Raw genomic sequence first — 25,051 nt, 5'->3', positions numbered from 1 at the left:
GCACCCTATGCATAACTAAAATACCAATAATCCCAATTTCTTTTTAAAAGGTTACTCAAAGGTATTGCGAATTTTCTACCAAGATCATGTGGTTCTATTTGAGACAATACAAGAAAACAAATATTAGTTGGCATAATTGATGAGAAATAAACAAAACAACGTAACAGCTATTGACAATGTTGCCTCTCTCTATTGATGGCACTTTGAGAAAGTGAGCAGGTACAATGTAGCTGGCAAATATCATGTGCTGTTGACCCATTTTTAAAACGCCACATTTGCTCTGTTTTTCTCCACTGACATGTCACTGCACTTTTTGGTTTGGACTTTTGTTTTGTGGTTTCATTTTCTACCTGTCAAAAATGGTGCATTTACAGCTGTTAGGGTTCATATTCATGTTTTTTTTGGCTCGCTGATGCTGTAGTTTGTGAGTTGTATTTAATGATGGTGATGATGAGTGTACTGTTTTTTTTGTTTTTTTTTATGAGGAGCCTACTGTAGCTATTTTGGGTTTTACGGCTCACTTTTCTATGTTTGCTGTAAATGGCTTCAAAGTTCTGTGTGTTTGTGTGTGTGTGGTCAGTTGTGTGAAAAAGCTATGAATGTGAAGAGAGATGAAAAATATTGTAATGTGAGTTTTCTGATGCGTGATTATCTGATCTCTGTCCATTCAGAGTGCATAATGCATATATATATATATATATATATGGATGTACTGTATATGTGTATGTTTGCGTGTGTTGTGTGAGCATACTTGTTCACACTCACAAATGTCTCCCCCTGCTGGTTTACACTGATTATTACAGTAGGACTCTTCTTGCTTCACAGGGATGGAAATCCATCAGCCCCTCAGTGTGGCCCACCAGTCCAGGGAGAGGACCACTGTAAGTATTATGATCTGTGACACACACACAATCACACGTGCATACACTCATAACGGCTGTGATTATCGTTCACATGGAGTTTTTTTTCCTTTATCTTTGTAAATGCATCTCATTTGATACCAGAGGGTAATTATTATTTTGCTCTTTTTTCAAAGTTTATGATTGCATCTAAATGTAAAAATTCAAGCATATCTTTACTGACTGTACATATATTATGTCAAGTTCACTGAAGTTGCATCATTTTAAGGAGTACTATATTCTGGCAAGCAGTTGTCGCATTAGTCTCTTGGTACATTTCACCACACAACTCTGTGTTGCATCACGGGGCCCGTTGTTTACACGAGAAACTCAATATTTTTTGTGCTTTTTCTTCTTTTCTGCATGTCTGCATTCGTATCTTTTTTATTTCTCTGTGTGCATATTCCTTTTTATCTTGCATGCCTGCCTCTATCCCTGTCTGTTCCAGTCTCGACAGAGAAAGCCTGTGAGTAAAGAAATCAAATTACAGTTGGCATGTACAGTGAGGTGTACATTTTACCGAACAAAAAAAACAAAAACAAAACACTCACAATGTGCAGTATGGTGACAGAGAGGCTCACCCGAATCATGTTTTCATCTAAATCAATCCCAACATTTTGACTCAAAACTCTGTCTTTTCCATAGTCAAGTCCTCTTCTTCCCTTTGTGTTGGAATTTCATCCTGTTTTATGTCTTTTAAAATATTAAAATCTCTGTCCTTCTAAGGGTCCAGATTGTCCACTCTTTAAAGAAAATCAAATAACCAGATGTGTATGTTGATCATTCAGTATCTTCATTCGTAATTCACCATAACAGGGTAACATTTTTCTAAAATAGAATAGCTAAAGATACTGTGATACAACTGAACATGCACTTTCATGTTCAATGTGTCTGTTCTTGAACTATAAATAAGCACATTTCATCTCTAGTCCGTCTCCATCTCACTTCTTCATTTCTCCATCTGTTTGTCACCTCTCTCTCTCCCCGCCTGCACATCCTCCACCTCTCCTGCATGTTTTCCTGCCTCTCATCACGGTCTTCGCTCCAGAGCCCCACACGGGCCGTTCTGTTAAAGATGGCAGTGCAGCGTCGGGGGTCCGATCACCATCCCCCCCGGCCCGGCTCTGCCTGTAGCCTTAAACGGAGCCCCCTGGTGGAGGCGGAGCTCAATGAGGCCCGCCCCTCCTCTGCGTGCTCCCGCCCGTCCCCTCTGCCAAAAAAATGGGCAGAGAAGGTAAAGTGAAAGGATAACGGGGACTGATAGGTAGCTGTGACCAATGTCCATCAACGCTGCATCTGATGAAGCCTGGGTATTGACTCCCCATGGTGTGTGTGTGTGTGTGTGTGTGTGTGTGTGTGTGTGTGTGTGTGTGTGTGTGTGTGTGTTTGTGCGTGCGAATTCAGGAGAGAGCATACCGCAGCCCAGAGAAGAGGTCATCCCTCCCCAGGCCAGCCAAATCTCTGACTCGCCACATCCCTGCTGCTGAGCAAGAAGACAGCACCCCCACCAGGCCAACCTGTAAGAATACACACACATTAAAAAAAGAAAAACACACAGAAGCTTCTAGCTCGTTTGCCCTCCCTTTACACAGCAGATTGCCTCTTTATTGATCTTATTGACTCTCCGAACTCACTAACTTTGGATGATTTGATTACATATTAACTCACGCCGCCCTCCACGCCCTGCCCTGCTTCCTTGTCCTTTTGCCTCTCCTCTCTCTCAAAGCGTTCCGTACCGAGTCCAGAGCGGACAGCAGGTCTGGAAGAGCTGCTAGTATGGCAGGTAGACCACCCAGTAGCTCCTCATCATCGACATGTGACATCTAGTTGTTAGCACATAGTGTTTCTGTTTTTGTATTTTGATTTTGTTTATTAATTACACCAACATAGGTTATAGGAGTGAGCATCATCCATTGACAAAGAATTCATCCATTCATCTTGGTCACATCTTATTCTGAAAGGTTTCTGCAGGTTTTAAAATGATTTTATTTTTCAATCTCCGTGCAACATAATTCACCTTTTAATACACAACAGCATTGCAATATCCAAAGCATGCTTGATTAACAGTGCCTGCTCTGCTAGCTAATAAAAAAAAAAGTTTACAGTTTACAACAGATTTTTAACATGTGAGATTTTGCTTTGTTAAACCTGCAGTTACCTTATCAGAGAAGCAGGTGGGATCCATGACAACAGGTTGCTACATGTTGGTCTTATTCAAGGCATTGTTGGCTAAGATCCTATTGGTCCTGCACCAGTGTCCCAGCAACAAGCCTTCAGCATTAAATGAATTCAGCTGCCTGTGTGTGCTTTCACGCTCCTTGTCAAACACTCTTGTTTGACCTGGGTTGTTTGTTCTGTGGAAAACGTAGAGAAAATTTGATGTGAACAGAGCAGCTGAGAGTGTTATGTTATATATATCATCATCATCATCAGAACCAGATGAAGAACCAGTCCATCCGTCTCTATTTCTGTCTGTCTTCTCCCTCTTTCCTCTTTGTCTGGGGTCATTTTGTTCTTTCTTTCTTTTTTTGCCACATTCCAGGAAGGGTTTTTCTTATCCCTCCTTCCCTCCTCTCATCCTAATCCGACCTCTCCTATCTCCTAGGTACAGACTCGGCACGTTCTCGATCAGTGCGCAGCGGCGCCTCCACCCCTGGCTCCTCCGCCGTCACGCCCGGCACGCCCCCCAGCTACTCTTGCCGCACCCCGGGCTCGCGCACCCCCGGCAGCCACACGCCCAAGTCGTTCAGCGTCCTCCAGGAGAAGAAGGTGGCGGTGATCCGAACCCCGCCCAAGTCTCCATCCTCCGCCCAGCGGCAGCTGAAGGTTCTCAATCAGCCCCTGCCTGACCTGAAGAATGTAAAGTCCAAGATTGGCTCCACCTCCAATCTCAAACATCAGCCGAAAGGCGGGCAGGTAACGGGACTGTGCTCAGCAGTCATAGTGTTGATTCGGTTTTGGAATCACACTTGAGGCAAAACAGAATAAAAAAAACCTTGAGTTGCAAGAACTCAAGATCCAGTGGAGTTAAATCAGCACTTTTAAAATTAGATTTTAAAATTTGAACAATGCAATCCTTTTGTCTCTCTGTCAAAAAAATCTTTACACCACACAGAGAGGGATGAATTTAGATAGATGCACATAGATACATCATTTACTGAGATCATATTTAATGGTTCTGATTTTCAATTTTGAAGCATTTACCTACTTCTGCCACTAGATGGCAGAGAAGCATAAAGTTATATTGTACACACATTGCATTTCACTTCTAGCAATATAATTACTGCAAATTATTTCTCTTTTATAAAGCTATTGATTCAATGTGCCGATAAAAGACAGATGCAAGAAATGGTGACATTGAAAACAAAACTGAAAGGTTATTTACTCATGTATTTAACAGGTCTCTAAAAACAGACAGAAAGTGGGAGTTTAAACAGTGGTTTTCTCTTGTGTTTTTCTTACCTTCCTTCCTCTTCTCTGTCTCCTTTTTCACTCTCCGAGTTGTAAAAATGTCATGAAATGCTCAAATATCTCTCTTCACATCTTCACTATCACTATCACTGTCTGGCCTGCCTCTAAACCCCCTGCCGCGCCGTCACTGTCTGTCTGCTTCCCCGCGACTGTCCTCTGCCCTCTCTCCCTGTCCGCTGTCATCTCCGTCAGTCTGGATGAACCGTCATCGGCTGCCTCTGGCCTCCTCCCCTGACTGTCTCTTTGTCTCTCTTCTCCTCACCTTTTCCCAAATTTCTCTCTACTGAAGAAGCTTCAGCCGTACCACACACGTCCCGTGTTGGTCTTTTCTAAAATAATGAGGTTTTAAACAGCTATCCTCCTAAGAGTATTCCAAGAATACCTCCAAGGAGCAGTCAACCTGCAGAATCGTCCGCCGTGGGGAGCTGTTTTCGTCATTACCATTGCAAGAGTTTCCCTCTGGCTCTGACTATTAATAACTGCAAGCAGGAATTACTTATTGAGAACTTTTATGAAGGACACAGCATATAATAAAATATATCACATATATATATATAAATATATCGTTTGGTAGGTCCCCAAAAAGAGCCAGATTTACTCGTCTGCCTCTGTTGAACCGACGACAGATGCCTGATAAAAATTTTAAGATTCGAGGTGGCCAAGCTGTTAGAGAAAGAATCTTTTTCCGTTTTCTCCCAAATGAAAATGAAATAAAGCACGGGTTGCATGCACTCGAACTCTTATTCCCCTCATCTTTGTCTATGGGCTGTTACGGATGTGTGGTCGAGTGCAATGTAATAGACTGCAGCTTTTTTTCCATCACGTAGCCAAGGCAGCAGACAGTCTTAATGTTCCCGGAGTATTACAGAGGTGAGACTTTTCATTAACCCCTGTGAAATATGGAGACGGAGGCGATGTATTGTCACTTTGCCAGCTCTCCTTTCGTCTTCGGGGAGAAATGTGACATAGGCGCAGTCATTTTTAATGAAGCTGGATGATGCACGTCTTGGAGAGAAGCAGCACAGCAGGTTTTGTGCAGCACAGTCTGTGTCAGAATAAAGATTTGATGTTGAAGTAGATTTTTTTTTTATGTTAAAATGACATTGGATAACATTTTAATTCATATTTATAATTATATAATGTCTCAATTTCATTTTATTTTGATATTTGACATTGAAGACTTTTTCAGATGATATTTTTCTTTCCCTCAAAGAAGCATTGATTGTGCACAGAAATACTGTTGGTGTGAAAATGAGACTTGAGCATCAGTGCTTTGGTGATATTTCGTTTGGAGCTGTCGATCGGCCCCGCTGCTTTGTCATTGGTTGACCTTGCAGATGTCTGTGCCGCAACAGCTGTAGAAGGGGACAGCATAGTGTGGTAACTGCAAAATAAAAAGAAAGCAAAGAAGGGGAGAGAAAAAAAGTATTAAAATGGATAGCAAGGGCTGTGTGTGTCCCTGTGTGTGTGTGCAGGTTTTAGGTTCAGAGGAAGAGCTGTCAGGAGAATCCAGGTCAGGTCAGCGTGGACCGGAGACAGAGGCTTGTTGTCAGGGCTCGTGTGTGTTTTCCCAGAACCCCTCTCTCTTTTCTTTTACCTTCTGTTTGTGTTCACTTAGGCATTTTTATATTTTTGATTCTACAAGATAACACACATTGGTGCACAAGGCAGAAATATTTTCATTGGTTATGTCAAACCGTGATTTATGAACATCAGCAAGGTTTTATATATCTGTATTTGATTGTCGGTTTACTTAAATTTGTAGGTTTGGGCTTGATAATATTAATTACCCGATTGGTTACCTTTTGAATTTTTCATTGAGCACAAGTCTAAAGATTATTCGTCTAGACAAAATGTTTCTGCGATTCTCCCTGACGAGGTTTAACTTGGCCAATTCGATTATTTCTGCCTCCCAATCACCACTGGAAAAACAAGAGAACAGTTTTGCCACTGGACTTTCCCTGCATTTGTCGTGCATTTGAACAAACACAGCTCGCAGTGTCTGTGGGTGGGAAGCCGGTGAGGGATCGGGTCTTTATTTGTGTTATAGCGACTCCTGCAGAGCTCTGCACAAAAGCACGAAGAAAAGTACTGTAAAATGTAAATACATGTTCAGTGTAAATGCATGTGAAGACACATTGATCACCCATCGCACACTTGGCTTCAACGAGGCACATATAGTGTTTTTTTTTTTTTATTATTCGATTTTGTTTTAGGTTCACATTTTAAGCGAGAAGCTGGACTTCCGTCATGTTCAGTCAAAGTGCGGCTCCAAGGATAATCTGAAGCACACGCCCAAAGGAGGCAATGTATGTACGCCTTTTCTCTTTTCTTTCTCTTTCTCTTCTCTCTCGTTTTCTCTTTCTCCCTTTCAGCTGCTGTAGCGCTCTCTCATGCTACTTTTATCTGTTCATCTGTCGGCCCATCTGTTTGTCTGTCAAGCAAAACAAGGCTTTATTTCCAAAGTGCAATGAATCCGAGTTACTTCTGTGTCAACAGAGAAGTAAAGTTCCCTTCCCCCCTTGGAAGTGATTTTTTTGTTTGTTTTTATTTTGTGATTTTACGTCTTCAATACTTGTACAAATAATGGATGTTGCACTTGGGAATTAACTCTTTAAAAAAAAAAAAATGCTTCAGGGTGCTATAACAACTCTGTTTAAAAGAGGAACAAAGTTCAGGGCTCCACAGATTACAGCATTACAAGTGCAGCATCTGCTCGCTGATACCTGCTTTTATCCCTGCAGAAAAATTCAACTTTCTCAATAAAAAGCTCCAGTTTGTTTCCTGTGGTCTAGATAAGCTGAAATTTGAATGCTAAAGTGAGCTCCGACAGATTGATCGCTCCCCCCTCCCCTCCTCCTGCTTTAGAAAACCCTCAGTGTTGCCTGTTTGTTTGTGTAAAAAAAAAAGAAAAAAAAAAAAAAAGTCACCCTGTCATTCCCAGGTCATGATTCCAAGTGTTAAACTGGATTTTAGCCACGTTCAGTCTAAATGTGGCTCCCTGGACAAACTCCAGCACACAGCAGGCGGGGGAAACGTGAGTGACTCCGCAGAAAAGCACATACACACACACATTCAAAAGCATCTCTCCAAGTCCTCTCATTCTAATAAACTAAACACATTTAGCCATGAACGTGTCTGTGAACTGTAGCCGTGGAGTGTCGTCATCTTTATCAACTGTGTTTTGTGCCCCAGAAGCAAATATATTCAATTTTCTACTTTCATTTGCACCAAAAATATATATATTTTTTTATTTGCCTGGGCCACAACATGCAGTATCTCTGCAGAGTGTATAAACTCTTAACCACCTCTCTACAGCATGCAGGGTTGTCACCGTATCTTTTTAACAGTGTTTGTAGACGCACTAATTCATATCACCCATGGACAATAAAGTTTAATTGAAGCATCTGCTCCCTGTAGCATCATGTAGTGCCCGCGTTCTGTGTTTGCTTGCTGTCTGTGTTGTCGCTGCTTGCTATTCATGTTAACCCTCTCCGGGGAGCCGACGTCGACGATGTCTCATCAGCATTGCTCGACCTAATCCGTCTCCATTCGTTCTTCGTGTTGTGTCATCCTGTAGCTGATTTGCAACTTTTCCATACCGACTTTTGGCTTTGCATCACAAAACATATCGCATCGTCTTCCTCTTCATTTCACGTCTGTTACTTTGTTTAGGTTCCATCTCTACAAGGTGTGTGTGTAGCGTCTAGCTTCCCTCACTGTCTTTTTCTTGTAAACTTGGATTTAATGTACAGTGCTGCCCACAGATCCAAATCCAAACCAAGAAGATCGACTTGAGCCACGTCACTGCCAAGTGCGGCTCTATGTCCAACATCCACCACAAGCCAGGTACCATAAAGGGCTGCTTTTTAATGACCCTTGTGTATACACAATATTTAATGTGCCACTTTGTGTAAGGAGCTGCTCTTTATCAGTGCAGCATATAATGTCTGAAGTTAATATGTAGAGATATAAGATTACAAAGATCTAACATCCAAACATAACAAACTTAAAAGCTCATTTAGTTTAGTTTAGATTATCTTGCAGAGTTTATACATGTACATTTCTGCTGTTTGGTCTCAATTTAACTATTTTATATGTGATTTTACATACCTGTGCCATGTTTTAATATGTCAGTATAGGATTTCAGCCATATTCCCTGCCTTATATGATACCGTATGTACAGAATTAAGCAAATCAAACATGGTACCAACTCAAACATGTGTACTGAATTGCACAGACTGAGTCTTTGCCCTGAGCGTAGCTAGGGAGAAGTGATGCAGCACAGGTTTATTTCTTTTCCTCTCCTTCTTGCTGTCCTGCTCCCAGGGGGAGGCCACGTGCGTATTGAGAATCAGAAGCTGGACTTTAAAGAAAAGGCCCATGCCAAGGTCGGCTCCCTGGACAACACCGCCCACATTCCTGGAGGGGGCAATGTTATGGTAAAAAGAAGCACGCAAATATCTTGTGCACACGATGTCTCTGTCCTTCCCAAGAGAAAATAACCTTGACCTAAAGTCTCTTGTCCGTACCCGCTAGATTGAGAGCCACAAGCTGAGCTTCCGGGAATCAGCCAAAGCCCGAGTGGACCACGGCGCTGAAATCGTCGTCACCCACTCCCCCGGGGTCGAGACAGGAGGCACTTCCCCTCGCCTGTCCTCCGCCGGCAGCATCAATCTCCTGGAGTCACCACAGCTCTCCACGCTGGCCCAGGATGTCACCGCCGCTCTGGCCAAGCAGGGCTTATGAGCCGGCTGCCTCCGCTTCGGAGACCCCTCCGAAAAAGAAAGAAAAAAAAAAAATCCACACCATTACTCCTCTTCCCATCGGTCTCATTCACTGATAAGCATCCAGTGTTCTCCCATGGTTCCTCACTGCAACATGACCCCCCCCGCCCCCACACACACACACACACACACACACACACACACACACACACTTGACCCCATAGGTTCTGCTGTTGTAGTTGATTGACTGTCTTGTCCATCAACACCCCTTCCACCCTTTCCCGTGGGATTTTAAAAAACTGAATTCTAAGATTATCCGTCATTCACCCCCTTTAAAAGGGACACGCCCAGTCAATCTTAATTTTGTTTTTCCATTCATTTTTGTTCACTTGAAATATGGACTTTTCTGTTTTGTTTCAGATAGGCCTAATACGAAGGTTTGACTGGATGTGTTTGTCTAAGAACGCGTTGATGGTTTTATGATTGTACAGTGATATTTTTAGCGTGAAAAGCATCACTACATTCCACTTGTATGGGGATAAACTTTAAGGTGAACTCATGCATAACGTCCATTCAGAATTTATATGGTACTGAATGCAAGATATAGCTACTAGATACTAGACGGTAGTCTTAAAGATACATCTGTGTGTGAGAGACATAACTTAAAGAAACATGGCGTGTAACTGTACCTGCAAAAGAATGGTTGATGAGCATGTCTGATAAAATGTGACATTTTAAGTCAAACAACATGAATTTTTGTTTGTTCGTTGGTTGGATTTTAAACTTATGATTTTCCTGATATGTGCTGAATTGTTGGACAAATTGTGTTCTCTTGCTATGTTTTCTTTTTATATATGTCACTGTAGTGGAAGTTGTTCCAGTTTTGTATGTTCCCTGTGGCTGCACTGGCTTATTAGCACTTAAATGTTGATAACCATTGCAGTTATGTTGAGTCAAGTGCTAAAAGGCTAGCTTTCCAATAGATTTCTCTTCTGTTCTCTTTTCTTCAAACCAATGGGCTGCTCTTTGTTTGGTTTTACATTAGCGCTGTGGTTTTATTAGGCTACATCAACGCTGTTATGCTGGCATGGCAAATGAATTATAAATAAATTAGATCTATTTGGAGAAATCTTAAACTTGTCAGTGCGAGTGTAAATGGCCAGGGTGCATCCTAGTGTCTAAACTTCAAGGTCAGATCCCTAAAAAGCCTCTCACGCTCCTGTGACTTTTCTCCTTTTGGCAGAGAGGGGGTCGTACAACGTATCTGAATGGACAAAGGGCCCGAAGTTTGTTTTAAAAAAAAAAAAAAAAAAAAGAAGAAGAAGTGGAAAGTAAGAAGCTTTATATGAAAACATTCCATTTGAAAGAGCAGCTACTTGGCCCTTTTGTGCGATTGAACCGGTAACTTTAGAGGAAATGAAAGAAGAAACTGAAAAAGACCCTCAACTTGCAGCTGTTAGGATTCATTAAAAAAAAAAGAGTAAAAAACAGAACAGTTCTAACATATTCTCTGCTCACCATTGTGATATTACTCTACCCCCCACCCCCACCCCCCCTCTCTTCTTCTCCTCCCCAATGTCAGCTGCCCCTCCAGTGTTCTTCTGTGCTTCCTATATTCTTGCTCCCGTGCTCCCCAGCCCCTCTTTGCCTGTGTAAGTGTATTTAAAAGACCATGTAGATGTGTGCACACTCTCCAATGTTTGAGACGTACTGATGACAAATGCTCCTACAGGATGATGATGACAACAGAAATAAAGAAAATAAAAAGTGGTTCTCTCTAGTTTTTATTTTTTTATGTATATGTATAAGTGAATAGGGACAATATGTTAATGTGCATGGCTGGTGTCTATACTGATATATTGGAGACTTTTATTGTGAAAAACTGCCAGTGGCAACCTCATGAAATTTACTGGTTCCTACCAAGAAAGTCTGCTACATAACCGACCTTAAAACCCCTTTTTTTCATTTCTAAGTAAGTAGAATTGTAGTAGCCTACTTATGTATAGTGGTGGCTGTATCCAGTGGTGGATGATAACTTTATTTAAAGGGTTTTTACACCTATTTTAAAGCCTAGTTTGCTTGTCACAGCTCCTACTCATCATGTAAAAGCAGCTGTATAATGTTTTCAGGGGTTTCCAGAAGCAGCTTTTCAAAGTCTCAAAAAATAACCTTAGCAAAATCATAATAATAATTCTACTCCAATATTTACCCCGGTACATACATACATCTGTCTATTTTTTTTTTTTGCAGATAAAGACTTTAGGCTACATACAAAACATATGATCAGCTTATAAAATATGATGCATTACTACAGATTAAATGAATGAAAGGAACAATATGCCGAATGATTATTTTTCATTTTGATAATCGAAGTACCTTTTGTAGTCAATACTTTCCCTTGTGCAGAATGCATGCACTTATGCAGAACCTGCATTATGTGCAATATTTTATAGTGTTGTATTGCTATACTTATTTCAGAAAACAAGACTGAATACTTCCTCCAACACAATTCTTTCATAGGCCACTACATAGATTGTCCACCTGGGTTATTAAACAACCTGTTGACATTCAAATGGGGGGTAGGGGATGTTAACCCTCGTGTGAATGCACCATTCAGGTGCAAATCAGCAGCAATTTTTTATTATTATTTTTTTTTATCCATATGTGCAGTGTATGTGTGCCCTCTCCCATAACGAAGCACAGCAGCTGACACGGAAAAAACATCTGGCTCAGCTGCACACTGCGTCTTTAAGCTCCGCCGCCGACAAATTAGCACGCCGATCAACTGTCACTGTCCGGTGAGGGAGGTGCTGAAATCAGAGCGCTCTCTCCTTCTCCGTCTCCCCCACCCTCCACCCCCCACCCTTGCTCTCTCTCTCTCTCTCTCTCTCTCTCTCTCTTTCTGTCTTTCTCTCTCTCTCTCTCTCTCTGTCTCTCCCGTTCTCTCTCTCTCTCTCTCTCTATTGCCGCCGACCGACCGATACTTGCAGCCATTTTACGCAGGACGAACCCAATCATGTCGTGAGGGGAAGCTCGCTGGTCACCTGGGCAGAGCCAGCAGCCCGGTCCGGTGGTCGCACGCAGGCGGGCGGGCAAGCAGGCAGGCAGGTCCGGCCAAAATGGTGAAGAGGAAAAGCCTGGACGAAAATGAGCCGGAGTGCGGGAAGGGTATACCGTTCCCCATCCAGACCTTCCTATGGAGGCAAACCAGGTTAGTGTGGGCTTCAGTGGAAATTGATAACAGGTGTGTGCCAGTGCCCGAAAATAAGGAGGATCAAGGATCTGACAGCTGCCGTGGCAAAGTCTCAGCCTGACACATGAGAAGAAAACCCGCATTTTTGTTGTGATTGGCGTCAAAATAGATGTATTGGCTTAATATGCTTCAACCCGTGAATGGGAAACCGTGTCACTGAGTGTATCAGTTCACCGGTTTCACTGAATGTTATAAATGGAGGAGGGTGGGCTGCATGTTTTTTTTTTTTTTTTTTGCAAGGTGTTCACTGTGAATGCATACGGATGCAGATCGTATGATGTCACACCTGTGAAGCAAATTTTCAATGGAAAGTGGGCCAAATAGATAGACTGGTATGTGGACTAGCTGCAGTGAAATGACTGTCATGTTGGTGTAAAATGGCATGTACAGTATGCTTTGTTGTTTAAAAAATATTATCTGACATTTGCGATTTCATAGTGTCATTTTGTTTCAATCTAATCTGAGCATGTTTCCATTGTTTTTATTTTATTTTTTTCAGTGCATTTCTGCGTCCAAAGTTGGGAAAACAGTATGAAGCATCTTGTGTGGTAAGTCATTTCATAATGCCATGTGTGTGGTGATGGGAAAATAATCGCTCCCTTCCCAGTAATCTGTTTTTACCTTAATGCACCTGCAGATCAAGTGGGCTCTTTATTTTGCATTTAACAAATTAGTTTTTGCCCTTGCTTCCTCCTATTACCCAGGAGCCAGACCTTTGGAAACTCATATCCATAATGACACTTTTCCAGATCCCTTTGGATCCAAACAGAGCTGCCAGTGTCTCTCCCACAGGCATTGCCTTGCTTGAGGCCATGTGGGACATTTAGATAGTCAAAGAAAAAGGCTTTAGTCCCTGGCTGATGTCTTTTTTTTCTTCCTCTCCCTGGCTGCCTCCCCAGTCCTTTGAGCGGGTGCTGGTGGAGAATAAGCTCCATGGGCTGTCACCGGCCCTGTCAGAGGCCATCCAGAGTATCTCGCGCTGGGAGCTCGTCCAAGCAGCCCTGCCTCATGTACTCCACTGCACCTCCATCCTGCTGTCTAACAGGAACAAGCTGGGTGAGGACACGCAGGACACACATTACCACCACTGTAGTCATTGAGTTGACAGCCTCATCCAGGTTATCCTCATTCAACAAAACATGGAACGGATGTTCTTTCAGTTACAGGACAGCCTGACTTTAAAGTACATCGCAGTTCTCAATTATGGGAATACAAAGAACAAAATATGTTTATTTGAATTGCATGTATTCTTTTTCTGAATCATGTGAGCATCTAAATCCTCATAAAAAGCAATTTGAGGACATTCAGATTCAATGACTATCTAAGGTGCCTAAATATATATACAGCATTAAAAAGACGAGAAAAAAATATTCCTTGGTCTTTTACTATTGATAAAAGGGCCTCAACTGTTGACTATTTTCATTATTTATTAATCTGCTGATTATATTGTGTTTGATCAATTCATTTTCTGGTCCAAAATAATGAAAAGTGATCCACATAATTTCCTAAAGCCCAAGGTGATATCTTCAAATTGCTTGTTTTGTCTCATCAACAGTCTAAAACCAAAAGGATAATCAGCTTATTTTCATATAAGACAAAGAAAAGCAAATATACTTAAACTGAAGTGAAGAATCACCACAACTGATGATAAAGAGTGTCATAAACATCCAGTAATATGCCAAAATCCACCCACACAAACACTAGAGCTTCATGTTGCCGATTCATCACCTCACTAAGCAGCGTTCAACATTAACCCCATGACCTCTGACCTCCGACAGGCCACCAGGACAAGCTGGGCGTGGCCGAGACTAAGCTGCTCCACACTCTGCACTGGATGCTGCTGGAGGCTGCCCAGGAGTGCAACCATGAGCCAAGCCTGGGCCACGGCTGGTCCGGGGGCAGCAGCAGCAGTGCCTTCCTCCAGCCCGTGGGAAACCAGGGCTCGTCACCTGGGGCTCCCGGCTCCTGCTCCGGCTCGGCCCTAGGGGGGTCAGGGCCCCAGCACAGTGGTTCCCTGCTGGAGGACGATGAGCATACTCGTACCAAGCTGTTCCACAAGAGCATGGCCACCGTGGAGCTGTTTGTGTTCCTTTTTGCTCCGCTTATTCATCGGATAAAGGTCTGTTGCTTGTCAAATAAATGTGTGCAGCCTTGGAGTAAACTCTTATAACAGCATACCAAAATAGTTCACTAACTGCCATTGTTACTGTACAGGTTTAGTCTTTTCTATCATACAAAAAATGACTGTCTTAGGGAGATTGTACATAGTTGTCATTTTTTGAATTTTTTTTAGCAGCAGTCACATTCAGCTTCATTGTAAAATTGTTAACATCTCCACTGGCCTTCATACTAGAAGCTCATATCGAACCCTCTGAAACACAAATACTCAGGGTCACCTCATGACTATTGATCTGTGTGTACAAACGGATACAAGAGTCACGTTACAGCACCCTGGGGACTGCACTGTTTCCCAACTGAACAATGAATTACTGAATCTTGTGAATGATCATACCATGACCACGGTTCTCTTTCAAAAAATCCATCAACATGATAATACTGAAACATTTCAAGTCATGCATTTTGATGATTAAATCATGCTTTGGGTGTGCAAAACTGCTTCCTCTATAAATGAGATTCTAAATATGTCACTTGTTTTTTTTTGTTTTGTTTTTAAGGAGTCAGATCTGACCTTCCGATTGGCCAGCGGCCTGGTAATATGGCAGCCAATGTGGGAGCACCGCCAGCCTGACATCCCTGCCTTTACTGCACTCATCAAACCTGTGAGAAATATTGTGACAGGTGAAAAAAAATTCCTCATATATACAGTATATATACACATCTCTATAAAAAGTATATTTATTTTTTATTTTCTCATAATTAAGACATGTAATCTGTTATGCCTGTCTCAACAGCTAAGAGGAATTCCCCAGTCAACAACCAGTGCAGCCCCTGTGGATCTGGCAACCCGGGTCCCATGGTGAGTAAGCGCATTTAGCTCAGATCTTTGTCAGATTTTGCTTCCCATGTTGATTGAATGTGTTCAGGCAAGAGTCTGAGGCTTCTTCCCCTCCCCCCTTCAACATTCCCACTGGGGCTGGCTGCTAATATTCATTAGCACCAGCCATCCGGGAGCATTAGTGTGGTTAGCAAGGGTCATGACAGAAACCTCACTCCAACCTCAGAGGCTTTAATTATCAGGAACTGTCCGTACGTCTTTCTGTCTGTTTATCTACCCACATACAGTATCTGTCCATCTCTCTCTCCCACCCACAGGGCTTCCAGGTGGTTTGCGAAACCACCCAATCAGATTCCTCCTCCCCCTCGGCCGGAGAGCAGAGCTGTCGTCGTGGTAACTCGGTCGAGAAAGGTGGCCCTTCCCAACAACCCCCGCTAGTAAAAGGCCCTGCTAAGAAAAAGTAAGCTGTGTTATCGAATTTACCCTCAAGAAGCAATGAGATAGGAAGCACTTGATCATGTGTGTGCCATTGATTTTTGATTTGGGAGTTATGTTGAAGCGTCATGCCCATTCAGGCACGCTGTTAAACAGGAGGAGGAGGTGGTGTCATAAATAGTGTAAATGGAACAAGGCTACTCCACAGGGAAGTTTGAACATGATAACCCAATAACACAGACACTTTTATCCACATTTCGCTTTCTTTCAAGTATGTGCGCACATCTGTGGTACATTTTGGTTGGAACAACCCGAGATTCAGAAAAGGAGAAACCCCATGAAATGATCAAGAGCAACGGGAGGCAGCGATGTTACATAATAACAGGGATGCAGAAAGACAGAATAATCTTGGCTCATTTTATGGATGTATGGGGAATTTTGGATTATGGTGAGAGGAGTAATAGCAACCACACATTTATATAAATGGGCAACATTTCAATGCCATTCATATTTTCATCAGGTCAAAATATTTAAAATTGTATATCGGTTCTATGATATCAGGTGTGGTTAACCATCCAATTCACCCGAGGTGATAAGCATCTCAGAATGATTAATAATTTAAGATGTGTGCAATGATGACTCAATAAGTTGTACATGCAGAATGAACAGGCACAAGATGAACAGGCTGTCATCATAGCATGTGAAAGCAGGCGGTGGAATCATATATCGATCATTACCGTAGGTTCATATGATCAACGCTGAGAAATTTGCACCCAAGAAGCCAGTTGTGGGTTGAAGCAGTTCAGCAGTGCAGTGATTTCTAAGTGACCCGCACTGACACCGAGCTGGTGCCATCATCTTGTTGATGGCTAAACATTTGGCCCTGCGGCACCGTCTGCCGAACACACTGCACAGCGCAGCTCGCTTCACTAGCTTGTGGAGCGCTAGCGTATATGAATAGCTCCTCCTTCCCCTGTGTAATGTGTTGCTCTAAGCAGCACTGTCTCTTCCATCAGCGCGCACACACACACACACACATACAGAGCCTTGTCTTGCTTGAGCATTAGCAGACCCATCTGACATTTGCCCGCATAACCAGGGTAATTATGCTGAAGTAATGTGCTACATGTCTAATGCTGGCAGTGTCCCTGGCCTGGCATGACATGGCCTGGCTTGATTTTGGTCTGCCCACGGCAAGTCTGGCATTGTTCGGTCTTCGCTGCCAGACTAAGCCTCAATCTGTGCTTGTTTTGGCTCAGGCAAGGCAGGTTTGACCAGCTTGGTTGGCAGCAATTGATAACTGACTTTACTTAGAGTATGATAATGTTAACCGACGTTTTCCAAAATCTTACAAAAAAAAAAAGGCTGTTCCCTATGCGTCACATTCAAGTGTCTGTGAGCTTAAAGGTTTTTAACCAGAAAACTTCACGGTTTAATCCCATAAAACACTACAAATATGATGCACTGTGTTATTGGAAAACACCAAATGCTCTTTGCAGAGAGAGTCCCCAGATAAACACTTCAAAACATTTGCATTCAGCACATCTTGTGTGGGTGTTGACTGTTTTTAAGTTCATCACGGCGGGTCTGTCATCATCCTGAATCGCCCGACCAGCGGGCCGAGAGAATGAGAATGACGTGGGAGAAGGCGTAGAGAGGTTGGTAAGCCATCCATTGCTCATCTCGACTCGTTCTGACAACCAAACAAGTCACTCCAACGCTTCTTCTGATCCATCTGACAGCCAGCAAGTGACTGCAAATCAAAATAAGCCTCAATCCCCCTCCCCCGAGCTAGTTATATCCTCATACACTCAAACAGCAAAGGATTTTTGCAGCAGTCACATGGTAATGCAGGAAGGGAGAGAATTATCCCTATTGTTTTGCTGCACACACACCCAACGTAGACAGAGTAATTGCTTTCTTTGTGTTGGTACTGGGAATTTGCTGTTGCTGGATAGGATGAGAGCAGGGGTAAGGAGAGAGGTGAGATGAGTGTAAATTATATGTTGGATTCTTACTGTATGGATCCAGAAAGGGGTGGGGCTGTACAGTTGGCCCACACCAGCAGATTTCAATCCAAGCATATAATCAAAATGTCCCCTGAATCCAAAGTCTTTTCTTTTTCCTTGTCAACTCAGGGGCATTGTTGGAGTTTAAATTTGTATCTGCTCCCTGTGGTACACGCCCTTCTTTGCTGCACCGCCCCGATATTTCCACCATCAGCTCCTGTGATTAATGCAGCTTATTCATCCCATGGCGCAGCATCGCGCGCCACTCAGAGCACTGCTGATGCTGAGGCAGTTTCCATGGCAACCGCTGGCTGCTGCATCTCTCTACCGCATGGAGTCGGGGGGCTGGGCCGCTGCCTCTCGCGGGCCTGGGGTTGCTGTCGTCACTCGGTTTCTACGGCAACCTGACACAACAGCAGTAGGCAGAGTGTCTATGTGTCTTGGCTAGACAGTGAAACATGATACAGCCTCCCTCTGCTGTCCTCTCTCAAAGTGATTCATGTAGATATCGACCATCTCTTCCTGCTCCGTTTATTACAACAGCCAAGATTAAAAGCCTTCCTCTCCCTCTCTCTCTCTCTCTCTCTCTTTCTTTCTCTCTCCTTCTCTCTCATGGTATCAATATATATATATATATCAAATGCTCCTCCACAGTGCACGGTGCTCTATACCTTTTGCAGCTCACCAACCGCTGACCTTCATTCCAGCTTATTTATAGTGGACTCACGTAGGCTTAGGCTCCCTCTCTCCCTGCCGCTCCTCCAATGATGCTGGAGGGAGGCTCTGCCCTTGTTTACCATCCTCCTTTGATGCATTATTAATGAAGCAAGTTCATGACAGGCTAATATAACAGGAAAGGCGATGATTTAGTGTAATTGTTGTGTTTGTAGTTAGTGCTGTGACAGTATTGGAAAGGCTCAGAACGCACACAGAGTGCTCCAGTTTGTGTTTCACTTTCAACCATTTACTTTTTCGATCAGGCAGCTGTCCTATAATGTCACTGTCACTTCTTTTCATTACCTCTTTATTGCCTTAAATCAATTTAGTATCTTTTACTTCCATTGCTCCTTCTGGATAACTTCTGCTGCCCTGTTGATCTCCCTATCTGCCTTGGGTGTAAACAAGAAGTGTAACATGTAGTAACTGACTTCGCTGTGGGCTCAACCTGCACTTGTTTGTTTATGTTTTGGTACTTGTGCACCATAGAAAAGTCATGTTGCATTAGCTAATAGCAGGTGAGGGAGCACTTTTTAACTTTCCTCTCCTTCCAGGACTTCAGCCCCTGCCGGCCTGCCGACATCCGAGGGCCAGCGAGCGCGTTATGCCACCTACTTTGATGTGGCGGTGCTGCGCTGCCTGCTGCAGCCCCATTGGACGGAAGAGGGCGTGCACTGGGCCTTGATGTTTTACCTCCAGCGCCTGAGGCAGATTCTGGAGGAGAGACCCGAACGCACCCCGGAACCCCTGGTCACGCCTCTGCCACGCCCACGCAGCAGCTCCATGGTCGCTGCGACACCTTCATTGGTCAACACTCACAAGACCCAGGTAGTGGCGCACCCATGTTTCCTTCCATAGACTGTCATCAGGATGCATTCATGTAGTCTTTCTGATATTCATGCTGCGCTGACTGTTGGGTTATTTGCGTCCTGTGCTGTGTCTTGCAGGATATGAGTCTGAAATGCAATGAAGAGGGCAAATCTCTGAGCACAGAAACCTTTGCAAAGGTGTCTCTGACTAACCTCCGTCGACAGGCAGTCCCCGACCTCTCCTCCGACCTGGGCATGAACATCTTCAAAAAGGTCAGACAGGCTTACAGAGGGGCCTTTGTTTGTGCTGACATGTTCAAAACATGCAAAATTGATTACTTTTCTGATTTAATTTTACACATAAGGATTGTGGTTCTTACCGGGAAGTTCCTTCTCCTGTTCCTTCTCAGTTTAAGAACCGGCGCGAGGACCGGGAGAGGAAGGGCTCTATCCCCTTCCATCACACAGGAAAGAAGCGCCAGCGCCGCATGGGGGTTCCCTTCTTGCTTCACGAGGACCACCTGGACGTCTCGCCCACCCGCAGCACCTTCTCCTTCGGAAGCTTCTCCGGCCTGGGGGACGACCGACGTGCTCTGGACCGCGGGGGCTGGCAGGCCACCATCATGGGTATACAGAGTGCTGTTCATAATGAAAATATATTGCATTTCACCAGTTCACAGCACTTGCTTCCTCTCCCCTAAGCTCCCATTTGGTGAGTCAGAGGATTCTGCCTGGATCTAGCTGTCAGCTCGTGAATTGGGCCAGTTCTTTAACACTGCTATTTCTTATTAGCTCTCACAGAGAAGTGTGATTAAAATTCGCCAAAGGCATAGAGACACTTATTATTATTATCCGGAGTTGGTGATTTTTTAAAGCTCTCTTTCCATGAACCCATTGCCCCCCTTTTAAGATACTGTTATGTATCTACTCAGCTTAGCTGCTGCTTCAAACAAGCTCCATTACCAGCAAAATTTTAAAAAAGGTGCAGAAAAAAATGTAAATTCTACAATTATAAGTCAAATATGAGATACAGATGTTTTAACCTGCAGCTGCATAAAGTATTTATTTCATAATTAACAAGAAGCATGAAGCAAGAAAACCCCATAAACTGGGGATCATAGGATTGTCACACAAAAGCAGAATCTGATAGTCAGCTGGCATTTTTATACGCGTGTGTTTGTATTATGTATGTGTGCGTTTAATTGAACCTGGAAAATGTGTGTGTTGCATCACTTTCCAGGCAAATTCACGCGGCGGGGCAGCACAGACACAGCTGCAGACGCCGACAGCCTGAGCGCCAAACACTCTCATTCCCACCACTCTCTGCTCAGAGACATGCCTGACCACTCCAACAGCCACAGCGATAACACCGTCAAAGAGGGTAAGGAGAAGGCGCAGATGCGGTCCAGGAGATGTTACTCAGATCAATCTTGAGACCAGAACAAGCTAAGAGCCAGCCGTGACTGAGACGAGTCAGGAGTTTCTGAAACATGAATAGATTTGCAACTCAATAGAAATATATATTCCAAACCATTCAAAAATAGCAAGTTAGCACACAGCAGTGATTAAAGTCAATGCCTAGAGGATAGGAAATGCTCAGTGCAGCTTCTAGGGAGTTCAAAGTAACATCAAACACACTTTGAAAATATATGAAAATATAACAAAATTAAGAAATTAGGAACTGCTGCAAGAGGAAAACTTTAATCACATTACTATTCATCAGCCACAACAAAGGGAGGACAGATGCTGCTGGCTCCTCTGAGGCCTGCTGAGTAGAGCACAATTAGGACAGGATTATATAACAATAGTATTGTTGTGACAGTGCCAATTTACATACAAATAATAGTGTTGGCTTTGGACTATGCTCCGCACTGCATCAAATGCATGCTAATAGGTTTACTTAGAACAGAATATAATTTTCTACGTTTAGAACAAACAGCGAGGTGCCAACCTGTGTGACTTTCAGTGGAAATCCATAGAGAAGATAATCTGAGTGGAATTAAAGAACAGGTTCCAGTAATAAGAGTTGAAAAAAGACACAATAGAACATATAATCATGATGGCACATCTTATAATCAGAATACACGACAACGCTCTCCCCTCTGTTGCCTAAAGTCCGATCTCAGATCTCCACCATCACCATGGCGGCGTTCAACACGACAGTGGCGTCCTTCAACGTGGGCTACGCCGACTTCTTCACCGAGCACATGAAGAAACTCTGCAACCCCGTCGCCGTCCCTGAGATCCCTGTGGAGCCGCTGGCCTGCGCCAACCTGCCGCGCAGCCTCACCGACTCCTGCATCAACTACTCCTGTCTGGAGGAAGGGGAGAACATCGAGGGGACCAACAACTTTGTGCTGAAGAATGGCATGCTTGACCTCACTGTAAGTGACTTGAAATGATTCCCAGGCACAAATGCAGTGAGAATTTAAACTGAAATAGATGTTTTTTGTTTTGCAAATTACCCTCAGTTCCTCACCCTTTTCCCCTTCCCCTTGTATTCCAGGCTGTCCTACGAGCACTCTACGCTGTCCTCAGTCACGACATCAGCTCCAGGATCTGCGACGTGGCCCTCAACATCATCGACTGCCTGCTGCAGCTGGGCGTGGTGCCCGGCATGGGCAAGAAACTGTCCAAGCCCGACAACAAGGAGAACCAGGAGGCACGAGCCAAAGACCAGGCTAGTCAAGGGCTCGGAGGAGGCGCCCAGGGAGGCGGAGCAGTCCCGGGAGCAGGTGGAGGGGGAGACGGAGGCGGAGGTGGAGGAGGAGGGGGAAGTGGTGGAGGGAGTGGGCAGGGGAGCAAGGATGATGTGAAGAATAACAAGGATAATGATAAAAAGGTGTGTTCAAACTGTATTCAGAGGTGTGTTGTAGAGGTTATAAATGTAGAGGATATCATAAAAGTCCTGTGTGTTTAAGCTTGTGTCCTTCACTTCTCCATGAACAGGAAGAAGGCTCTGGCCTCAGCACCCATCGCCTCGCTCTGACCATGCTGATAAAGATAGTCAAGTCTCTGGGCTGCGCCTACGGCTGTGGCGAGGGGCACCGCGGACTGTCAGGAGATCGCCTCAGGATGCAGGTCAGACTCGTCTCTCGAACTCAACTGACCTTTGCATGTGTGCAGCTTCCACAAATCAGCACAGTTAGTGATGCTTGACATATATTTCTTTTTTATTTATTATTAAACGTATTGGCCCCTTTGGTGTAATAAAAGTTTAATGAAACTGGAATGAATCCTGTGAGGGCAAATGGACGGGTTTGTAACTTGAGTGAGGAGCAGCTGCAGTTCTATTTCAATGCCGGTCAATATTTTTTATTATTACGGTAGGTGAAAGAGTAAAGACGAAATAAAATGCTATCTCGATGGCGGATACCCTTCATGAGAATCAATGAAAAGTGATGAAAATAGCACATCCTGCAAGGAAAGCCAGTTTAGTCCTTACTGACTTACTTTTGAGACAAAGCAGGCCAGTTTGGAAAACATTGATTCATGCAAATCTTTCATAATGCACAGTGTATTCTGTTCCAAATCTTTCCTTTCAGGCCCAGAACTGCCTGACCAGCCTATATAAGCTGGACAAGCTGCAGTTTCGCCAGACAATGCGCGAGTATGTGAACAAAGACTCTCTCAATAACATTGTGGATTTCCTGCATGCGTTGCTGGGCTTCTGCATGGAGCCCATTACTGACAGTAAGTATGTGGTGTGTGTGTGTGCGTGTGAGTGGGACTGAATGCAAATACAAATACAAAAAAATGCAAATGCGCTGATAACAAATGCAAAAAATAAAGTGAATCAGGATTTGAACGACATTGGTTTTGAATGCTGATACTGATTCATGTTGGGATTGATGCAGCAAAAGTTGATATTCGCTGCAGTAAGGCTGCACATTACAATTACTTTTATTATTGATTAATCTGACAATTCTTTTTTTTCAATTAATCAATTAATCATTTAGTCTACAAAATATCAGCATGTACAAAAGACAGCAAGTCTAGAGTCAGGCAGCTCTGCGAGACTATGCTTTTAAGTAAACATAAAAGTCAGCGTGCCAACATGCTCACAATCACAATGCTAACATAAAGTATTTAACAGGTATAATGTTAACATGTTCACCCTCTCAGTATATAACATATTAGCATTTTGTCATGACCAAATACCTGCAAAACTAACATTTACATCAGCCTTCTGTTGTTCTAAATCTTAGAATGCTGACATGCTAAATGGTGCAAAATGGTTAACATGCTAATATAATATCTGCACACCATCAGTTAGTTAGTGTTGTGAGCATTGCTGACTTTTGCTTTTAAAAGCACTGGATGGTTTTTTCAACTGATGACGGCACTAGGTGAAAAGTTTGATCTCCGACATTATTACAGTCGATCCTGTAGGGATGACGAATGTGTGAACAAAATGTAATTCCAACTCAATCCAGCAGTTATTGACTGGTCAGTTGACATCGGCTGACCAATGCACCAATATTTACATTTACAATGATATAAAAAGCAGTACATTTTCACATTTCACATTCTTGTCTTAATAAATGACTTTCAAAATGGTTGTTGATTAATTGACTAGTAGTTTCAGCACTACTGTGCAGACATTTACATTGTTTTTGGTACAATTATCACTATTCAAATCTATATCACACTCAAAGGTTTAATTTGGGTGCAATATTATAGAGCAGTAAGATAAGATTCACATAACTTAAAATAAGATTAGCTTGACATTTTTGACAAGTACTATGCTGTAGTGTTGTTGACAAAGCTGAATTATACTACTGCTGTCTCACCCCGCACTTCGACTTTGCATTCCAGCGCTATCTATGTTTATATATCTGTATTTTACCTTCCTCCTTCCACTCTGCCTATCCGTGTCCCTTTTTGTCGTCCTCCTTCTGCTTCCATCTTCCCTCTTTTTCTTCATCCACCTCAATGAGCTGAACCCTACCTTCCTTTCTCACTCATCCATTCTGTACACTTGCCAATCCAAAGCTTTGCCCATTACATCACTGCTCAACCAGTGGCTTTATTGCTGAGCATTGACACACATTGCACATGCCGGTTTTGCACTGAAGTTTTGTACATGGTAACTCCATTAAGTCATATGATACGAAATACTGTGCAATTGGCAAGTTACTGAACCGATGAGTGTTTTAATTCTGAAAGTGAACAGGGCACCCTGTTAAGTTTTTTTGGTGTGTGTGTGTTATTTTCACGTGTGGCAGTCTGTATGTGTGCGTCTCAAGTTCACCTCCATCCGGAGGTGGGGTGCCACGTCCTTTCTGACACCGCGTACATGTCTGTGCTGGCCTGATGTCAATCAACTTGTGCCCCGCCTCTTTTCTCTTGCAGAGTACGGCAGTGCAGGTGAGAGGTCCAGGAGGGCGAAAAAAAGAAACATCGGTAGATACACATGATCAATAATCAATAACAGTCAATAATATTAGCAGTAAGATGAATATTCTCACCTAATCAGACCCTTCCCTAGGCACCGCTTCCATTGCTGCACCCCTCACTCTGTCCGAAAGTGACAAAACTCGCCTGCAACTCCAAAATTTACACTTGTATGATTAAATCTAGTTTTTTTTATAGAGCTTATATTTTTTGCATAGACAATAAGTTTCATCTAACTGGACCGAGGGAATAAGCCCCCTACTGTATGTTTTTATAGCAGGCCTTAGTCACTTGCATGTATTCCTTATCCTCTTCCCAGAATCCTTTTCAGTTTGCTTCTCCCCCATATGCTGTATGAACCTTTTCCTTTGCCCCCCC

General features: G+C 43.3%; 2 protein-coding genes across 3 annotated transcripts in view; both read left to right on the top strand.

The window, feature by feature from the left end:
- LOC111665265 (uncharacterized) overlaps window positions 1–10,867 on the top strand; it is a 55,414-nt gene extending 44,547 nt beyond the window's left edge. Inside the window, exons 6-15 of one of the 2 annotated variants that reach the window (XM_087177684.1) lie at window positions 826–881; window positions 1,348–1,365; window positions 1,948–2,133; window positions 2,304–2,418; window positions 2,626–2,682; window positions 3,505–3,815; window positions 7,315–7,407; window positions 8,138–8,219; window positions 8,700–8,812; window positions 8,910–10,867. In XM_087177684.1, coding sequence (XP_087033810.1) covers window positions 826–881; window positions 1,348–1,365; window positions 1,948–2,133; window positions 2,304–2,418; window positions 2,626–2,682; window positions 3,505–3,815; window positions 7,315–7,407; window positions 8,138–8,219; window positions 8,700–8,812; window positions 8,910–9,119 — 1,241 coding nt within the window. In that variant the 3' untranslated portion in view covers window positions 9,120–10,867. Of the gene's footprint in view, window positions 1–825; window positions 882–1,347; window positions 1,366–1,947; window positions 2,134–2,303; window positions 2,419–2,625; window positions 2,683–3,504; window positions 3,816–6,586; window positions 6,680–7,314; window positions 7,408–8,137; window positions 8,220–8,699; window positions 8,813–8,909 lie in introns of both variants that reach the window. The other variant, XM_087177685.1, reaches the window with a different exon arrangement.
- A 1,219-nt stretch (window positions 10,868–12,086) lies between these two features.
- Window positions 12,087–25,051, top strand: part of unc80 (unc-80 homolog (C. elegans)) — a 41,249-nt gene continuing 28,284 nt past the window's right edge. Inside the window, exons 1-16 of the mRNA XM_087177706.1 lie at window positions 12,087–12,308; window positions 12,850–12,898; window positions 13,250–13,406; window positions 14,129–14,469; window positions 15,026–15,149; window positions 15,263–15,327; window positions 15,624–15,766; window positions 19,022–19,295; window positions 19,415–19,549; window positions 19,687–19,903; window positions 20,517–20,657; window positions 21,392–21,660; window positions 21,783–22,118; window positions 22,226–22,357; window positions 22,822–22,969; window positions 24,632–24,682. Of these exons, the coding sequence (XP_087033832.1) occupies window positions 12,217–12,308; window positions 12,850–12,898; window positions 13,250–13,406; window positions 14,129–14,469; window positions 15,026–15,149; window positions 15,263–15,327; window positions 15,624–15,766; window positions 19,022–19,295; window positions 19,415–19,549; window positions 19,687–19,903; window positions 20,517–20,657; window positions 21,392–21,660; window positions 21,783–22,118; window positions 22,226–22,357; window positions 22,822–22,969; window positions 24,632–24,682 (2,674 nt within the window). The 5' untranslated portion in view covers window positions 12,087–12,216. The remainder of the gene's footprint in view (window positions 12,309–12,849; window positions 12,899–13,249; window positions 13,407–14,128; window positions 14,470–15,025; window positions 15,150–15,262; window positions 15,328–15,623; window positions 15,767–19,021; window positions 19,296–19,414; window positions 19,550–19,686; window positions 19,904–20,516; window positions 20,658–21,391; window positions 21,661–21,782; window positions 22,119–22,225; window positions 22,358–22,821; window positions 22,970–24,631; window positions 24,683–25,051) is intronic.

The sequence above is a fragment of the Seriola lalandi genome, unplaced genomic scaffold (assembly GCF_002814215.2).
Source record: "Seriola lalandi dorsalis isolate HSWRI2012SDOR001 ecotype SW California unplaced genomic scaffold, Sedor1 jcf7180002054630, whole genome shotgun sequence".
Taxonomy (NCBI): domain Eukaryota; kingdom Metazoa; phylum Chordata; class Actinopteri; order Carangiformes; family Carangidae; genus Seriola; species Seriola lalandi.
The sequence above is the reverse complement of the archived record's forward strand: the minus strand, read 5'-3'. Positions and strand labels throughout refer to the sequence as shown.